This window comes from Myotis myotis, unplaced genomic scaffold, assembly GCF_014108235.1.
Source record: "Myotis myotis isolate mMyoMyo1 unplaced genomic scaffold, mMyoMyo1.p scaffold_m19_p_2, whole genome shotgun sequence".
NCBI lineage: Eukaryota > Metazoa > Chordata > Mammalia > Chiroptera > Vespertilionidae > Myotis > Myotis myotis.
The window spans coordinates 113177922-113193748 of record NW_023416324.1 but is presented as its reverse complement, the minus strand read 5'-3'; the positions used below and the strand labels follow the sequence as shown (position 1 = coordinate 113193748).

At 43.1% G+C, this 15827-nt stretch overlaps 1 protein-coding gene across 7 annotated transcripts in view; it reads right to left on the bottom strand.

Moving 5' to 3' along the window:
- Positions 1-6022: 6022 nt before the first annotated feature.
- Positions 6023-15827, bottom strand: part of EIF2A (eukaryotic translation initiation factor 2A) — a 53874-nt gene continuing 44069 nt past the window's right edge. For 4 of the 7 annotated variants that reach the window (XM_036347715.1, XM_036347714.1, XM_036347718.1 and 1 more), the window contains 3 exons: positions 10251-10379; positions 7501-7566; positions 6023-6420 (listed from right to left, as the gene is read on the bottom strand). In XM_036347715.1, coding sequence (XP_036203608.1) covers positions 6355-6420; positions 7501-7566; positions 10251-10379 — 261 coding nt within the window. In that variant the 3' untranslated portion in view covers positions 6023-6354. Of the gene's footprint in view, positions 6421-7500; positions 7567-10250; positions 10380-15493; positions 15738-15827 lie in introns of those variants that run through there. The other 3 variants (XR_004973852.1, XM_036347716.1, XM_036347717.1) reach the window with 3 other exon arrangements.

The following is a 15827-nucleotide window of genomic DNA, read 5'->3' as shown; positions in this document are numbered from 1 at the left end:
GGAGCTTAGAGCCAGCCAGGGTGGTCGGGAGGTAAGCCTCCTGCTCGCTCCAGCTCCGTGGCCATGGCCTGCTGAAAGCAGGTATCTGGGGTTTATTTACCTTCTATCATTGAAACTTGGTTGCTTTGAGTGTAGCTTAGAGCCGGCCATGGCAGGAAGGGAGCCTTGGCTTCCTCCATCACTGGAGCAAGCAAGCCTCCTGCTCTTTCCAGCTCCATGGCTGCCGGCTGCCATCTTTGTTGGCAGTTAATTTGCATATCTTGCTGATTAGCCAATGGGAGGCGTAGCGAAGGTATGGTCAATTACCATGTTCGTCTATTATTAGGTAAGGTTATATATATATATATATATATATATATATATATATATATATTCTTCCCATCAGTTTTGTTGTAAATCCAGAACTGCTCTAAAAAAAAAATCAAGCCTCTGAGAAAGAAAAAGATACATGTACTCCTATGTTCATTACAGCCATTATTCACAACTAGAGGCCCAGTACATGAAATTGTGCATGGGTGTGGTCCCTAGGCCTGGAAGTGATCGAAGCGTGAGCATCTGGCATGGAAGGGAAGGTCCTAGCTGACCTCTGGGCCCAGGGCAGCACCTGGGCCCCCATGCGCCACCCTCCACCTGAAACACAGTGCCACCCACCCCTACATGGAGTTACAGTGAGCACAGCTGGACACTGCAGGCTGGGGCACAGCATGGGCCTCTGGACTGCCCAGCAGCGCCACACGGAAGCTGGGTGGGCAGCATGCTGTCTCCCAGCTGGCTTCGCAGACCAGCTCCTATGTGAACCCATGGGGAGCCCGACTGGCCCCTGTGGTCCCCTGGTGGCTGTGGCCCAGTCACCCAGAAGAGGCTGCGCAGGTGTGGGGTGGGCTCCTTGCAGGTGCCTGGCACCTGAGCGGGAGGGTTTCCCCAGTGCATGAGCCCTGGCGTCCCAGGGGAGGGTAGCAGGGGGAGTGAGAGTGAGCTCAGTGGACACCCCGCATTCTCACTGCACCTCTGTCCCCATCATCCCCGCCCCCAGGTAGCTCGTGAGAGGTTGCAGCGCATCGCTGACGCCCGCCATGTTCCGCACTGCCCCTGGTGGTCAGCGCACATCATAGTGAGCAATGGAACTCCCGGTCTCCTGGTCAAATGATGGCCCAAGGGAACAATTTACATATTACGCTTTTACTATATAAGGAGGATAGCCAAGACATGGACACAACCTAAGTGTCCTTTGATGCTTGATTGGATAAAGATGTGATGCATATATATAATGAAATATCAATCAGCCATAAAAGATAAAATATTACCATTTATGACAACATGGGTAGATCATGGGAGTATTATACTAAGTGAAATAAGTCAGATGGAAAAGAACAAGAACCATATATATTATTTCACTCATATGTGGGATATAAAACAAAGCAACAAATTAACAAAAACAAACAAAACAAACCACAAACCTACAGATAAAAACTGAATGATGGTTAGAGGGAAAGGGAATTCGGGGGGAGGATGAAGAGGGTAAAGCATATCAAATATATGGTGACAGAAGGATACTAGACCTCAGGTGGGTGAGCACGAAATAGATTATATAAATGTCATAGTATAGCTGTACATCTGAAATTATGAACCAACTAGAAGCCCATTGCATTAATATTCATGCAATAGGCCTTCCTTCCCCTGGCTGCCGGCACCAGTTTTCCTCTGGCACACGGGACCCAGGCCTTTGGTCTGGCCACCGTGGAGAAGCCAAGCCTCTTCAGTCTTCACTCTGTGCCTGCGTATGCAAATTAACCATCATCTTTTGTTGGGTTAATTTGCATAGTCACTCTGATTGGCTGGTGGGTGTAGCAGAGTGACACCAATTTGCATGTTTCTTTTATTAGTGTAGATACTATCCCAATACATTTTAAAATTCAACTTAACACTGATAAAAGAATGAATTTACTAGGTGTGCCAAAAAAGAAAAATATTTAGCAAATCTATGCTCACAGGTTTGTTGTGTTCAAATGTAAGCAAAAACATATATTAAAATCATATAAAACATTATTTAGTGACTAGTCCACAAGGTAAGATGCAAAACATTAATATTTTAAGCTCTATAAGGATGAACACACCCTACAACAGAAAAAAAAAATCACTTGACTTCCACATATATTTTCATGAATGTATTAACACTGTAGGAGATTGACTAGCATAGGCTAGGTATGTGGTTCCCAAACTTTGCTAACATACTGGAATCAGCTGGGGAATCTTTAAAGAATACAATTGAAAACAGTATGTATGGAGGTTCCTAAAAAAATTAAGAATGGAGCTGCCATATGACCCAGCAACTGGTCTTCTGGATATCTATGATCAGTCACTGTTATTTAATTGGCATAAAGAAGGACTTGGGCATTGGATGTTATAAAAGTGTCCCAGATGACTCTAATGTGCAACAAAACTTGGAAATCAGGGTCCACCACAGCAGGGAGGCATGAAACCCATATATTGGCTCTTAAATGACTCATTTCACTTCTCCCTAACATTTCAGTGGCTGAAGCAAGCCACTTACCCATGAAGTACTTCAAGAGGATGTGGAAGTATAATTCTCCACATGCCCAGATGGGAACAAGAAATATCAGAATATCTCTCATCTCTTAATTTTTATTTATCCTCATCCAAGGAAATGTTTTTATCAATTTTAGAGAGAGGGAGAGATATATTGAACCGAGAAACATTGATCAGCTGCCTCCCGCATGCATCCCAACCTGGGACTGAACCCACAACCCAGGTATGTTGCCCTGACTGGGAATCAAATCCATAACTTTTGATGTATGGGAGGATGTTCCAACCAACCAGGCCAGGGATCTCCCATCTTTTTTAAATTAGTATATGCTTGCTATAATGATTTCCCCTGGTGCTAAAGACTGAATGTTTTTGTTTCCCCAAAATTTATATTGAAACTTAATTCCCAGGGTGATGGTATTTGGAGGTGGGGCAGCTGGAGGTGATTAGGTCATGAGGGCAGAGCCCTAATGAATGGGACCTGTGCCTTTACAAGAGAGAACCCAGAGAGCTCCCTCCTCATGCCCACACAGCAAGATGGCTATGAACCACCTCACCAGACATAAAATCTGCAGGTGTTTTGATCTTAAACTTCACAGCCTTCAGAACTATGAGAAATGTTTCTGCTGTTTATAAGCCACCCAGTCTATGGTATTTTGTTATGGGAGCCTGGATGAACTTGCCATATCTTTTGGTACTAGGCCTCAATTCTTCAATTTTCTTCTTTTTCATGAACCAATCTTACATCTACAAATAGCTTGACATTACTGAATGGTACACTGTATTTCCTTTATAGCCTGCACTGTACTTAAGTAGCTTTAAAAACAGTGTGATGGTCATTACTTCTAAATCTGGTTTGACTGCCCTCACCAGTTTGGCTCAGTGGATAGAGTGTCAGCGCATGTACTGAAGGGTCCGGGTTTGATTCTAGTCAAGGTCAAGGGCATGTACCTTGGTTGTGGGCTCATGCGGGAGGCAACCAATCGATGTCTCTCGCTGTCTCTCCCTCTCCCTTCTACTCTCTCTAAAAATCAATGGAAAAATATCCTTGGGTGAGGATTAACAAAATAAAAAATAAATCTGGTTTGACTTTGTATTGGTAGCTGCAGATGACCCCAAGAAATAGGCACCTGCTGTCAACTTATTCCACTATTCCTTCCTTCCAGAACAAAACACCCAATTCTTGCCAGTTTGCTCTGCTCTGAATATTAATTTGCACAGGTGGAGGAACTCAGAACCTGCTCTGAATTCTCCCTTGAATAAGAATTCTTGCTCAGCTGGTGTGGCTCAGAGGTTGAGCGTCGATCTATTAATCTCTTTTATCAGGTCACGGTTTGTTTTCTGGTCATGGCACATGCCCAGGTTGGGGGCTTGATCCCCAGTGGCCGGGGGGGAGGGGCATGCAGGAGGCAGCAGACCAATGATTCTTTCATCCTATGATGGTATTTGGAAGTGGGGCAGGTATTTGGAGGTGTTTCTATCTATCTCTCCCTCTCCCTTCCTCTCTGAAATAAAATATATATATATATATATATATATATATATATATATATATATATATAAAATTTTCTTAATATTTCTGTCTTTCTAGTATTTTACTAAGTCAAAGAAATACAGTAGTCTGTTCTTAGTTTTTTAAAAAATGTTTTTATTGATTTTAGAGAGAGGGACATAGACACATCGATGACAGAAAAACGTCATCTATATGCTGCCTCCTACCTATTGAGCTTGCATCCAGGCATGTGCCCTGATTGGGGATCGAACCAGTGACCTCTTGGTTCATGGGTCAACACTCAACCACTGAGCCACACTGCCAGCCCCCCCCTCCCCCCTTATTCAGTTTTTCTTTCTGTGGTTTCAGTTACTGTGGTCAATTGTGTTCTGAAAATATTAAATGGAAAATTCCAAAAATAAACCATTCACAAGTTTTAAACTGCACACCACTCTGAGTAGGGTGATGAAATCTCACTACTCTGCCTGGGTTGTGAATCATCTCTATGTCCAGCGTATCCACGCTGTATATGCTATAACCCACCCAACCGTTAGCCACTTAATGGCTGTCTTAGTTATTATAGGGAAAGAGACCACATTCATGTAACTTTTATTATAGTATATTGTTATAGTTGTTCTATTTTATTATTATTGTTAATCTTACTGTGCATAGTTTATAAATTAAATTTTATCACAGGTATGTATGTGTAGGAAAAAATGTATATGCAGGGTTCAGTACTATCTGCAGTTTCAGGCATCCACTGGGGGTCTAAGAATGTATCCCACTTGGATAAAAGGGGACTACTGTATTTTAAATCTCATTTCAAGCAGACTTTCATCGCCACTCTTTTTTATTTCTACCACCTAACTTTTACTCCCTGAGGATAATGTATTTAAAAGAAAAACCAAACAAAATGGTAGTCAAAGAACACCTCAGTGATTTTTATATTGATGTGTGCTCAGTAATTTTTTACCAATAATTAAATGGCTTAAATCATTACAGAAATAAAGAAAATTCTTTTAAAAAATGAGTCTAAGAATTCTGGTGGGAACAGTAACTCTGGTGAAAAGAACAAAGTTTCTATGATACTACCTCTGAGATAAACATTTTATAAATGATTAATAAGTTCATTATAAACTGTGCTATGAATGGGAATTAACCAAAACAACTGTTAGGCTTCTAAGCCAAAAAAACATTACACTGTTTCAGAATGCATTATTTAACATTTTATTAGAAAAATATTTTTAAAGTAATATATTATAAAAGTAATGTGTCAATTTCTAATATCAGAAATAAATGTTGAAAGCAATTATATGTACATATATGCACACATACACTCCACAAAGAAAAAAATTAAAATGCCACTCAAATTTAATGCATTAGATCTTGACCAAAGCTTGATAGAAACTTTGGGGCATCAGCAAACTCAGTCATCTGTTTTGCTTGTCTCTCAAGGTGTTTCTGGATTCTTTTCCTTTACATACCAGATTAAATATTAGCCCTGGAAAATGAAAACCTATATCAATGCAAATGAAATAAAAATAATTTCAAATGTAAACCTGATGAAAATAATTAATTGTAATATGAATTGGTTTTGATAATCAAATGTCTGGCATTATCATTATATCATTTTGTCATCATATGAAAATACAACCAAAACAATCATAGTCCATGTTTGGAACACATTTACCTCATCCTCACATCTCTAGGTTTATTATTTGAAATACCAGAACAAAATATTTTACTCTATTTTTAAAGTCTATATTTACTTTAGAACTAAGAAAAACTTTACTTCAGATAATACAAATAATATTAATACTTTAACTCATTTACTACACCTGGTTTTTTTTTAAAATTTAAAATTTTAATACACTAATATTTTAGGATCAAAAAAGCCACATTATATATTCAAAGGCAATTTTCCTAAACTTGCCTTCTAAATTAATAAAGGATTTCTTGAGTGAAAAACTTATAACAAAGCCAAAATTGATTAAATTTAAAATGTCTTTATTCATTTATATGGTAAATACTGTTTCCTCCTAAAAAACAATGACATTTGTCTTTCAATATGTCAAACTTCAATATGTCATGTGTCTTTTTTTTATTTCATATGTTAACATGATCTAAGATGCAGGACACAAAAATCAATTTTAATAGGCATTATTAAGTAATTTCACGCATATGCAGAACTTTGGAAAATGGTTAAAATTAGAGATGAATGTTAAATGTGGGCACATGAACGTTCCGTATACACCAATGAACTTAACAGAAGATGAGTTCCCACTGATTTCTGGTAATAACTTGCTTTCTGTGACTCTTTAAATACCCAATTCCAAATCTTCCAGCTCCTGGAGAAGGGCTTTCTCTTTTTGAATTTTCTCCAACTAGAAAAGTTTAAAACAATAAAGTTATTAAAAAGGAAATTAAAAAAAGGAAATAAAATAATTACTGGCTCTATGGCCAAATAGCAAAGAAGAAAATATTTACAGAGAATATAGTTGACAGTTTATCAGATCCACTGGTAAATAGATTTAAAAGTACAGATTGGATGCCCAGCTGGTGTGGTTCAGTGGTGAAGTGTTGACCTATGAACCAGGAGGTCACAGTTTGATTCCAGTCAGGGCACATGACAGTAGAGGACATGTAGGAGGCGGCCAATCAATGATTCTCTCTCATCACTGATGTTTTTATCTCCCTCTTACTTCCTCTCTGAAAATCAATTAAAAAAACAAAAATAAAAGTGTAGATTGGAAACACGTTCTAATTTGTTATCTGGCATGAATAAAGGGGGCAAAGGAAAGAAGCTGTCTTTAAGTCATTTTTTTTTCAGTGTATTTTTCTTTATTTCAGAGAGGAAGGGAGAGGGGGAGAGAGAGAGATAGAAACATTAATAAGAAAGAATTATTGATTAGCTGTCTCCTGCATGCCCCCCCACTGGGGATTGAACCCGCAATCCTGGCATGTGCCCTGACCAGGAATTGAACCATGACCTCCTGGTTTACAGATCCATGCTCAACCACTGAGCCACACCAGCTAGGCCAGAAGCTGTCTTACTGCATTCCTTCAGGTCCAGTAAACTTTCCAGTCTACACCTGGGGATAAAAGAGCTGAGGAAAGGAAGAGGGAAGGGCAAAAAAAAAAAAAAAAAAAAAAAAGAGCAGTGCAACCTGAGACACAGTAAAAAAGAGAATTTTCTATTTGTCTAACATAATAAATGCTCTTATTTTCAGCAGCAATAGCATTAATACACCTCTTAGAAACAGTGACGTTCTCAGTCACTTATCTACATCATGTCTCCCTCTATCCATGTTTAAGAGTAAGAACATTAAAAAATATATGGCATATATTTTCCAAGAGACGTTTTTAAAACCTATGTGTTCTTTTACCCAATGAAACAATTGCTTATAATAAAAAGGGGAAGAGTAGTCATGACTATGAGCTCAAATTAAAAATGCAGAAAATACCTGATTTTTTTCTAGCTGTTTTCCAGTTGCTGCTTGTTCTTTCAGTTGTTCGATTGCTTTCAGTTTCTACAAATATCAAGAGGAAGGAAGAGTAAGTCATTTTAGAATGCAAATGTCCTTATTAATAACTCAATTATATGAATGTGAACCCTGAATAAGGAGAATCAATTATCTTACATTTGTATTAATAGTCTGTTAAAATGCTAAGGTAAACTATTTTTTTAAATTAAATGCAAAATTAGATATATTAACAATATGGGGGGGAAGTGGGGGAATGTAAAGTACAGCATAGGGAATATAGTCAATAATCCTATCTAATAATACAGAAACATGGTAATTGGCGTACTACCGCTACCCTTCCCATTGGCTAATCAGCGAGATATGCAAATTAACTGACAGCCAAGATGGTGGTAACCACCAACAAAGATGGCGGTTAATTTGCATACTCGCAATGATGAGAGGCGAAAGGGGAAGGACTGAAGAATGGTGATCGGCAACCCAGGCGGCAGGCAAGAGTTGCGGGGTGGGCAACGGCTGCCTTTCCCCACCCCCCAGTGGGTGATCGCCATGGGAAAGCTGGGGTTGCCAGCTGGCCTGCGGCCCTGATCGCCATGGCAATTGGAGGGCAGGAGGGCTGGAGCGCAGGTCAGGTGGCAACCGCGGACCCCCACCGTGGTGGTCGAAGGGCGGGATTGCGGGGTGCAGGCCAGGCAGCAACCCCGGACCCCCACCATGGCGGTCGAAGGGCGGGAGGGCGGGGTGCAGGCCAGGCAGCAACTGCGGACCCCCGCCATGGTGATCGAAGGGTGGGAGGGCCGTGTTGCAGGCCAGGCAGCAACTGCGGACCCCCACCATGGCAACTGAAGGGCAGGAGGGCGGGGCGCAGTCCAGGCAGCAACCACGAACCCCCAACATGGCAACTGAAGGGCGGGAGGGCCTGCGCCCCTCGATCGCCATGGCAATCCGAGGGCAGGAGGGCGGGGCGCAGGCCAGGCCGCAACCTGGACTCCCGGAACCTCTCTTAAAGGTTCTCTTAAGGCAGTTGGCGAGGGACCTCGGAGAGCCCCACAGGGCCCTGGTGCCAGCAAAACTGAGACCTAGGGCGGCTCTCCCCAGAAGGTCCAGAGAACAGCCACTGCAGCCCGCCCCCACCCCAGCGCAAGGCATGGCACACTGGGCCAGAGGACCCACCCCCTCCCAGAGGGCCCTGGCTTGCTCATGCAGCCCTGGTCACATCACCGGAGCAGCTATAAGGCACAGAAAGCACCATGGACAGCCGCTTGCTTACACTTGCATTTGCTAAGACAAGGCCGGAGGGTGTGAGGGCCGGCTCACATCTCCTTCTCCCTCCTTTTGCTCCTCCTCTGGCTGCTTAGCTCGCCCAGCTTCTTATCCAGGCTCCTCTGCAGCTGGGCCCACTTGGCGGGGTCCAGGGACCGGTCCTTGGCCCCACTGCCAGCATACAGCACTCACACCCAGCTGATTCTCTGTGAGGCGTGGGCGCGGGCCCTCTCCCCACAGCCATGGATCTTGGGCAGGCAGTGGCTGAGGCAGTAGCGGTGGCTGCAGTGTGGGCAGAGCAGTCCCGGATTACGAGAGGGATGTCTGACTACTGGTTTAGGCCCAATCCCTGTAAACTGGCAGGACATTTTTCGAGGGGTCCCAAATTGGAGAGGGTGCAGGCCAGGCTGAGGAACACACCCTCCCCTGTGCACGAATTTCGTGCACCGGGCCACTAGTATTGTAATAAGTATGCATGGTGGCAGGTGGGTACCAGCCTTATTGGGGACATGGGGAATCACTTCATAAGCTGTATAAATGTCTGACCACTATGCTGTACACCGGAAACTAATATAATATTGACTGTCAACTTTAATTGAAAAAATAAATAAATAAATTAATTAATTAAAAAAATGTGCTCCAACTCTGAGAAAAAAGAATATAGATTTGGTAAAATATTTTCTAAGTTTTTAATTAATGTTATATATGTATGTGTGTGTGTGCGAGTGTATATATGTACATATATATGTATGTAAATATATCACCAACTTCATTATTTATTTTAGCACTTCATTGTACCAGGATGACATCTTTGGCTTTAAGAGAAACTTAATAGTGCAACCTGGGAAGGGGCTCTAGAGACCTGATTTTTTTAAAAAAATATATTTTATTGATTTTTTACAGAGAGGAAGGGAGAGGGAAAGAGAGTTAGAAACATCGATCAGCTGCATCCCGCACACCTCCCACTAGGGATGTGCCTGCAACCCAGGTACATGCCCTTGACCAGAAATGAACCCGGGACCCTTCAGTCTGCAGGCCGAGGCTCTATCCATTGAGCCAAACCAGTCAGGGCTAGGACTCTGATTTTACCTCCATTTTACCTGGTTGCAATTTGACAAGCTAATCAACTTATTTCTGTCTCTGTTTGCTCATCTTTAAAACTGGGACAAAGGTCTGTTCCTACCTGTCTTATATGTGTCTAATAAAATACTAAGTATAAGTATTCAGCATATTTCTGTACAAATGTACATTTATTACTTCAAAATCAATAATGAAAAGAATAGGCATTAGATGATTGTGAATAGAACTTAAATCAGTGCCATTCCTATGACAGCATTTCATAGTGAGAAAGCAACGAGAACTGCTATAAACTTCTTAGATGCCTATTTACGTGTCTAAATATTATTTTCTTTATAGAATCCTCACACATTTCTTTCAATAAACACATCTGACTTGCACTGAATTCTCACCTTCTTTAGGTTCTTGATTTTTTTGTCTACCTCAGGGTCTCCAGAAGTTGGCTGAGAGACTGTATTTTGAGCTGAGCTCTGTGATGTAGGTGTAGGTGACAAATCCAGACTCTTGTCACTTCTTGCTTCCTGCAGGAAAAATTCAATTGTCTAAAATGAAAACATTGCCTTGATACATAACATGCAGAAACCAAAATGTGATTTTTATCTTTTATGCTACATTTTATATAAAGGAGGGATCTGAATTGAAGGTTTCATAAAATATGTGACATTCTACCACAATAAATATAATGCAGCTTAAAAAAAATACCACAGTACAAAGAAACACCCAAAAGGTTTTTATATAATAGTGGAGGCCTGGTGCACAAAAATTTATGCACTCGGGGGGGAGGTGAGGGCTCCTCAGCCTTGCCTGTGCCCTCTTGCAGTCTGGGACCCCTCGGGGGTAGACCACCTGCTGACTTAGGCCCGCTCAGCGGGCAATTGGGCCTAAGATGGCAATCAGACATCCCTCTGGCAGCCCGGCAGCCCTCGGGGATGTCCACTTGCCAGTGGGGAGCAGGCCTAAACTGCAGTCGGACATCCTTAGCACTGCTACGGAGGCAGGAGAGGCTCCCACCACCACTGCTGTACTGGCAACCATCAGCCTAGCTTGTGGCTGAGCAGAGCTCCTCTCATGTGAGAGCGCCCTGACCACCAGAGGGCAGCTCCTGCATTGAGCGTCTGCTCCCTGGTCGTCAGTGTGTGTCATAGTGACCAGTCATTCCCAGTCCTTCTGCTGTTAGTGTCAGTTTGCATATTAATTACCCTTTTACTATATAGGATAGAGGCCTGGTGCACGGGTGGGGGCCGGCTGGTTTGCCCTGAAGGGTGTCCCGGATCAGAGTGGGGGTCCTGCTTGGGTGCCTGGCCAGCCTGGATGAGGGGATGATGGCTATTTTCAGCTGGTCACACCCCCTTCAGGGTGGGAGTCTCCACTGGGGTGCCTGGCCAGTCTGCGTGAAGGGCTGAGGGCCGTTTTCAGGCTGGTGGGCAACTGAAGCTCCCAAACTCTCCCTTTTTTCTTTTTTGTTTTTATTCTGGGATTTATTTACCTTCTATGGCTGACACTGGAACTGAGAGCCAGCTTTAGCTCTGAGGCTCGGCTCCAGCTCTGAGACCTCCGCTGCTGAAAGCAGGTATGTGGGTTTGTTTGGTTTCTATAATTGAAACACTGTTGCAACTCCAGCTCTGAGGCCCTGCTGGCTGAAAAAAGGTTTCTGGGGTGTGTTTAGCTTCTATAATTACAACATTGTTTCTTAGAGTGCAGCTCAGAGGCTGGCAGTGGCAGGCGGGGAACCTTGGCTTCCTCCATCACTGGAGCAAGCAAGCCTCCTGTTCGCTTCAGCTGCCTGGCTGCCGGCCGCCATCTTGGTTGGCAGTTAATTTGCATATCGCCCTGATTAGCCAATGGGAAGCGTGTCGGAGGTACGGTTAGTTACCATGTTTGTCTATTATTAGATGGGATTTATAACAAGGAAGACTTTGCTAGATCTAGAATTTAAAGTAACATATCAACATTTTTTTAAAAACATTATGCAATAATAAAAGAACAAATGAAAAGAAATGAAATGGCCATAACAGGGTAATCTAGGAGGTTTCTGCTTTAGCCAATAAGTACTCAAAATATCTAGATATTTTGGGAGGTGCCATTATATGGATGCTTTGGAAATGTGAGAAGGCTTTTCTAATGAAGGTATTTGAAATTTGACTCTTGTAATAGCCTCAAAAACTATAATGCATATGCATAATCAAGTGCATGTAATGAATGATGCTACAGGACAAGTCCTATAGAGATCCTATATAATACAAGGCTAATATGCAAATCAACTGAACAGCAGAACGACTGGTGGCTATGACGTGCACTGACCACCAGGGGGCAGATGCTCAACGCAGAAGCTGCCCCTGGTGGTCAGTGCACTCCCACAGAGGGAGCATCGCTCAGTCAGAAGCCGGGCTCGTGGCTGGAGAGTGCAGTGACAGTGGCGGGAGCCTCTCCCGCCTCCGTGGCAGTGCTAAGAATGTCCAACTGACGGCTTAGGCCTGCTCCATGGGGCTCCCAGACTGTGAGAGGGCGCAGGGGACCCCCCGCCCCGAGTGCACAAATTTCATGCACTGGGCCTCTAGTTTATTTATAATCAGGTCAGCTGAACTCTGCAACAAAGTGCCATGGAAGCACCCCCTTTACCCCCCTGCATTGGGTACCATATTGTTGTTGAACGTGAACGTGAACGAGGATCAAGGCAGATATGCTGGACCAGTCTGGAAATGGGTTCTTGCGAAGTCACAAGAAAAGCCCTTTAGATACTCACGCATAGGAAGATACAAGGTATAGTGGCAGATTTAATGGAAGGGCAGAGATGACCCTGAAGAGGCTGCCACATTGCTTCATCCACGACCAGGTGGTTCAGCTCCCTCTTGCTGAGGAAGAAGTCCAGCCTCTGGTACAAGAAACCTGCACTTGTCCTCACTAAGCCCAGGAGGTAACCTTGGCATTGGTTCTGAAGCTTCCGTAGCCTAGCTTAGTCTCAACGTGATCAGAACATTGGTGATCTTTCTGGCCTCGACCCTCCTAACAAGGGAACCATGATTTGAACCGCTTTTATTTCCCTTAAAGTACTCTAAACTCTTGTTTCCTAGCTTTTGTGTTCACTATTCTTGTTGACTGTTCCTTGTGCCTAGAATACCTTTAGGGGACCTGGCTGACCCTACTTATCCTTTAGGCCTCCCCCCAAAATTTTCTGCCTCTCCAGAGATCAGATTAGTTGCACAACATGTAGATGTATTTCTTTTTAACACTACTAGAGGCTCGATGCACAAAATTTGTGCAAGGGGCTTGGCCCTTGCCGCCGCTGCAGCCACCTGTCTTGGCCCCCTCCGCCGAGGCTTTGTCTGAAAGGTCGTCCAGTCTCATTAGCATATTACGCTTTCATTATTATAGATATGTACTATCTGTACCTGAGGTTTCCTTGTTCACTGTTCTATTTGTGCCTCAGAATAATATGTGCTTTACTGCACATGCTAAATAAATGAAAGAGAAGAATGACATTCCTTTTGCATTTCAGACAAGACATGCATTTTGACAAAAGGGGAACAAAGTTATTTAAGTCTTTATTGCTCTCAAGCTAGGGCTTCTACTTATTTTTTTTAAAAAATCTTTATTGTTCATATTATTACATTTGTTCCTATTTTTCCCCCCATAACTCCACCCAGTTCCCACCCCACCCTCCTCACTCACTCCCCACCCACTGTCCTCATCCATAGGTGCATGATTTTTGTCCAGTCTCTTCCCGCATCCCCCACACCCCTTTCACCCCCAAGAATAGTCAGTCCACTCCCTTTCTATGTCCCTGATTCTATTATAATCACCAGTTCATTCTGTTCATCAGATTATTCACTTGATTTTCAGATTCACTTGTTGATATATGTGTATTTGTTGTTCATAATTTGTATCTTTACCTTTTTCTTCTTCTTCCTCTTCTTAAAAGATACCTTTCAGCATTTCATATAATACTGGTTTGGTGGTGATGAACTCCTTTAGCTTTTTCTTATCTGTCCTTCAATTCTGAATGATAGCTTTGCTGGATAAAGTATTCTTGGTTGTAGGTTCTTGGCATTCATCACTTCGAATATTTCTTGCCACTCCCTTCTGGCCTGCAAAGTTTCTGTTGAGAAATCAGCTGACAGTCGTATGGGTACTCCCTTGTAGGTAACTGAGTTTCTTTCTCTTGCTGCTTTTAAGATTCTTTGTCTTTTGCTCTTGGCATTTTAATTATGATGTGTCTTGGTGTGGTCCTCTTTGGATTCCTTTTGTTTGGGGTTCTCTGTGCTTCCTGGACTTGTAAGTCTATTTCTTTCACCAGGTAGGGGAAGTTTTCTGTCATTATTTCTTCAAATAGGTTTTCAATATCTTGCTCTCTCTCTTCTTCTGGCACCCCTATAATTTGGATGTTGGTACGCTTGAGGCTGTCCCAGAGGCTCCTTACACTATCTTCGTATTTTTGGATTCTTTTGTCATTTTGCTTTTCTGGTTGGGTGTTTTTTGCTTCTTCGTATTTCAAACCGTTGACTTGATTCTTGCGATCCTCTAGTCTGCTGGTTGGGTGTTTTTTGCTTCTTCGTATTTCAAACCGTTGACTTGATTCTTGCGATCCTCTAGTCTGCTGTTGGGAGTCTGTATAATATTCTTTATTTCAGTCAGTGTATGCTTAATTTCTAGTTGGTCCTTTATCACAATATTGAGGGTCTCATTAGATTTCTTGTAGGTCTCATTAAGTTTATCGGCAGTTTCTAGAAAATTCTTGAAAAACCTTAAAAGTGTGGTTTTGAACTCTATATCCAGTAGTTTGCTTTCCTCCATTTCTGTCATTTGTGTCCTTTTTCTTTGTCTCCGCATTTTTATGCTTCCCTGTGTTGATAAAGTGGTTTTTTGTGCTAAGTGTCCTCTGGGCCCAGTGGTTCAGCCTCCCCAATTACCTGAGGACACTCTTGGTGCACCCCCTTGTGGTCTTTGTGCACAGTCTTGTTGTAGTTAAGCCTTGATTGTTGTAGGTAGTACTGGGGGGAATTGACCTCCATGCCAATTGGCTATGAGAATCAGCTGTGTCTACAGTGGAAGAACTTCTGTGCTGGAGACACCCCTCTGGGGCAAGACTTGCTTCAGTGGGGCTTTGGTGCTGAGTCTGCCCCCTGAGTGTGTCCTTTATGGTTCCACGGAGCTGCAAACTGGATGGTCCCACTCTGACCTCTGGGTACACTGGCTCCTGGATCTCTAGTGAGGTGCTAATCTAGCTTCTGTCTTAGGCTATCCAGCAAAAGACTCCCTGCAGGGCTTGGGTGAGGCGGGTCTCACAGGATCAACAGGGCGGGGCTAGCAGTTATGGCTGCTCTCAGAGGCCCCCTTCTCAGTGTCATGGCAATTGCTGCAAGCCCCTCCGAGAGAAAGCTGCCCTCGAGTTCCGACTGATGCCAGACAGTCCCGCTTCTACCGTATGAGTCTGGGTCCCCTGAGACTCGCCCGGAACTGGAGCTCAGAGCCTGAGACTCCCTCCCGATTGAAAACGACAACCGCGCCCTCAGCCGCCAGCCCGCTCCGTGTGCGCCTCTATACCTTCGTATTTTACTTCTGCACTGCGCCTCCTCTGAGTCTCGGTATGTTTTTCTCGTTCCTTCTAGTTGTAGAAATTCCACTCAGCCAGCCTTGCTGTGGTTCTGGATGATGTCCGTTCCGTCTTTTAGTTGTATTTTTGAAGTGGTTGTTCGAGGCAGCAAACTCTGGTGTTTACCTATGCCGCCATCTTGGTTTCTCCAACTTCTACTTCTTTATAGAGTTCCTAGTGGAATACACAGAACCCCAAGAATCCAAAACCTCTTATTCAGAGTTCCCAAAGCATCCGGGCAACATGGAACAAGTGTCACTCCTAGATTTCCAAATCTAAAAATGTGTGCCTGAGAGTTTTTAGAGTACAAAATCATGTTTAGAAAGTCATTTTATTTGAACTTTTTTATACACTCCAATGCAGCAAACATTAATTCCTT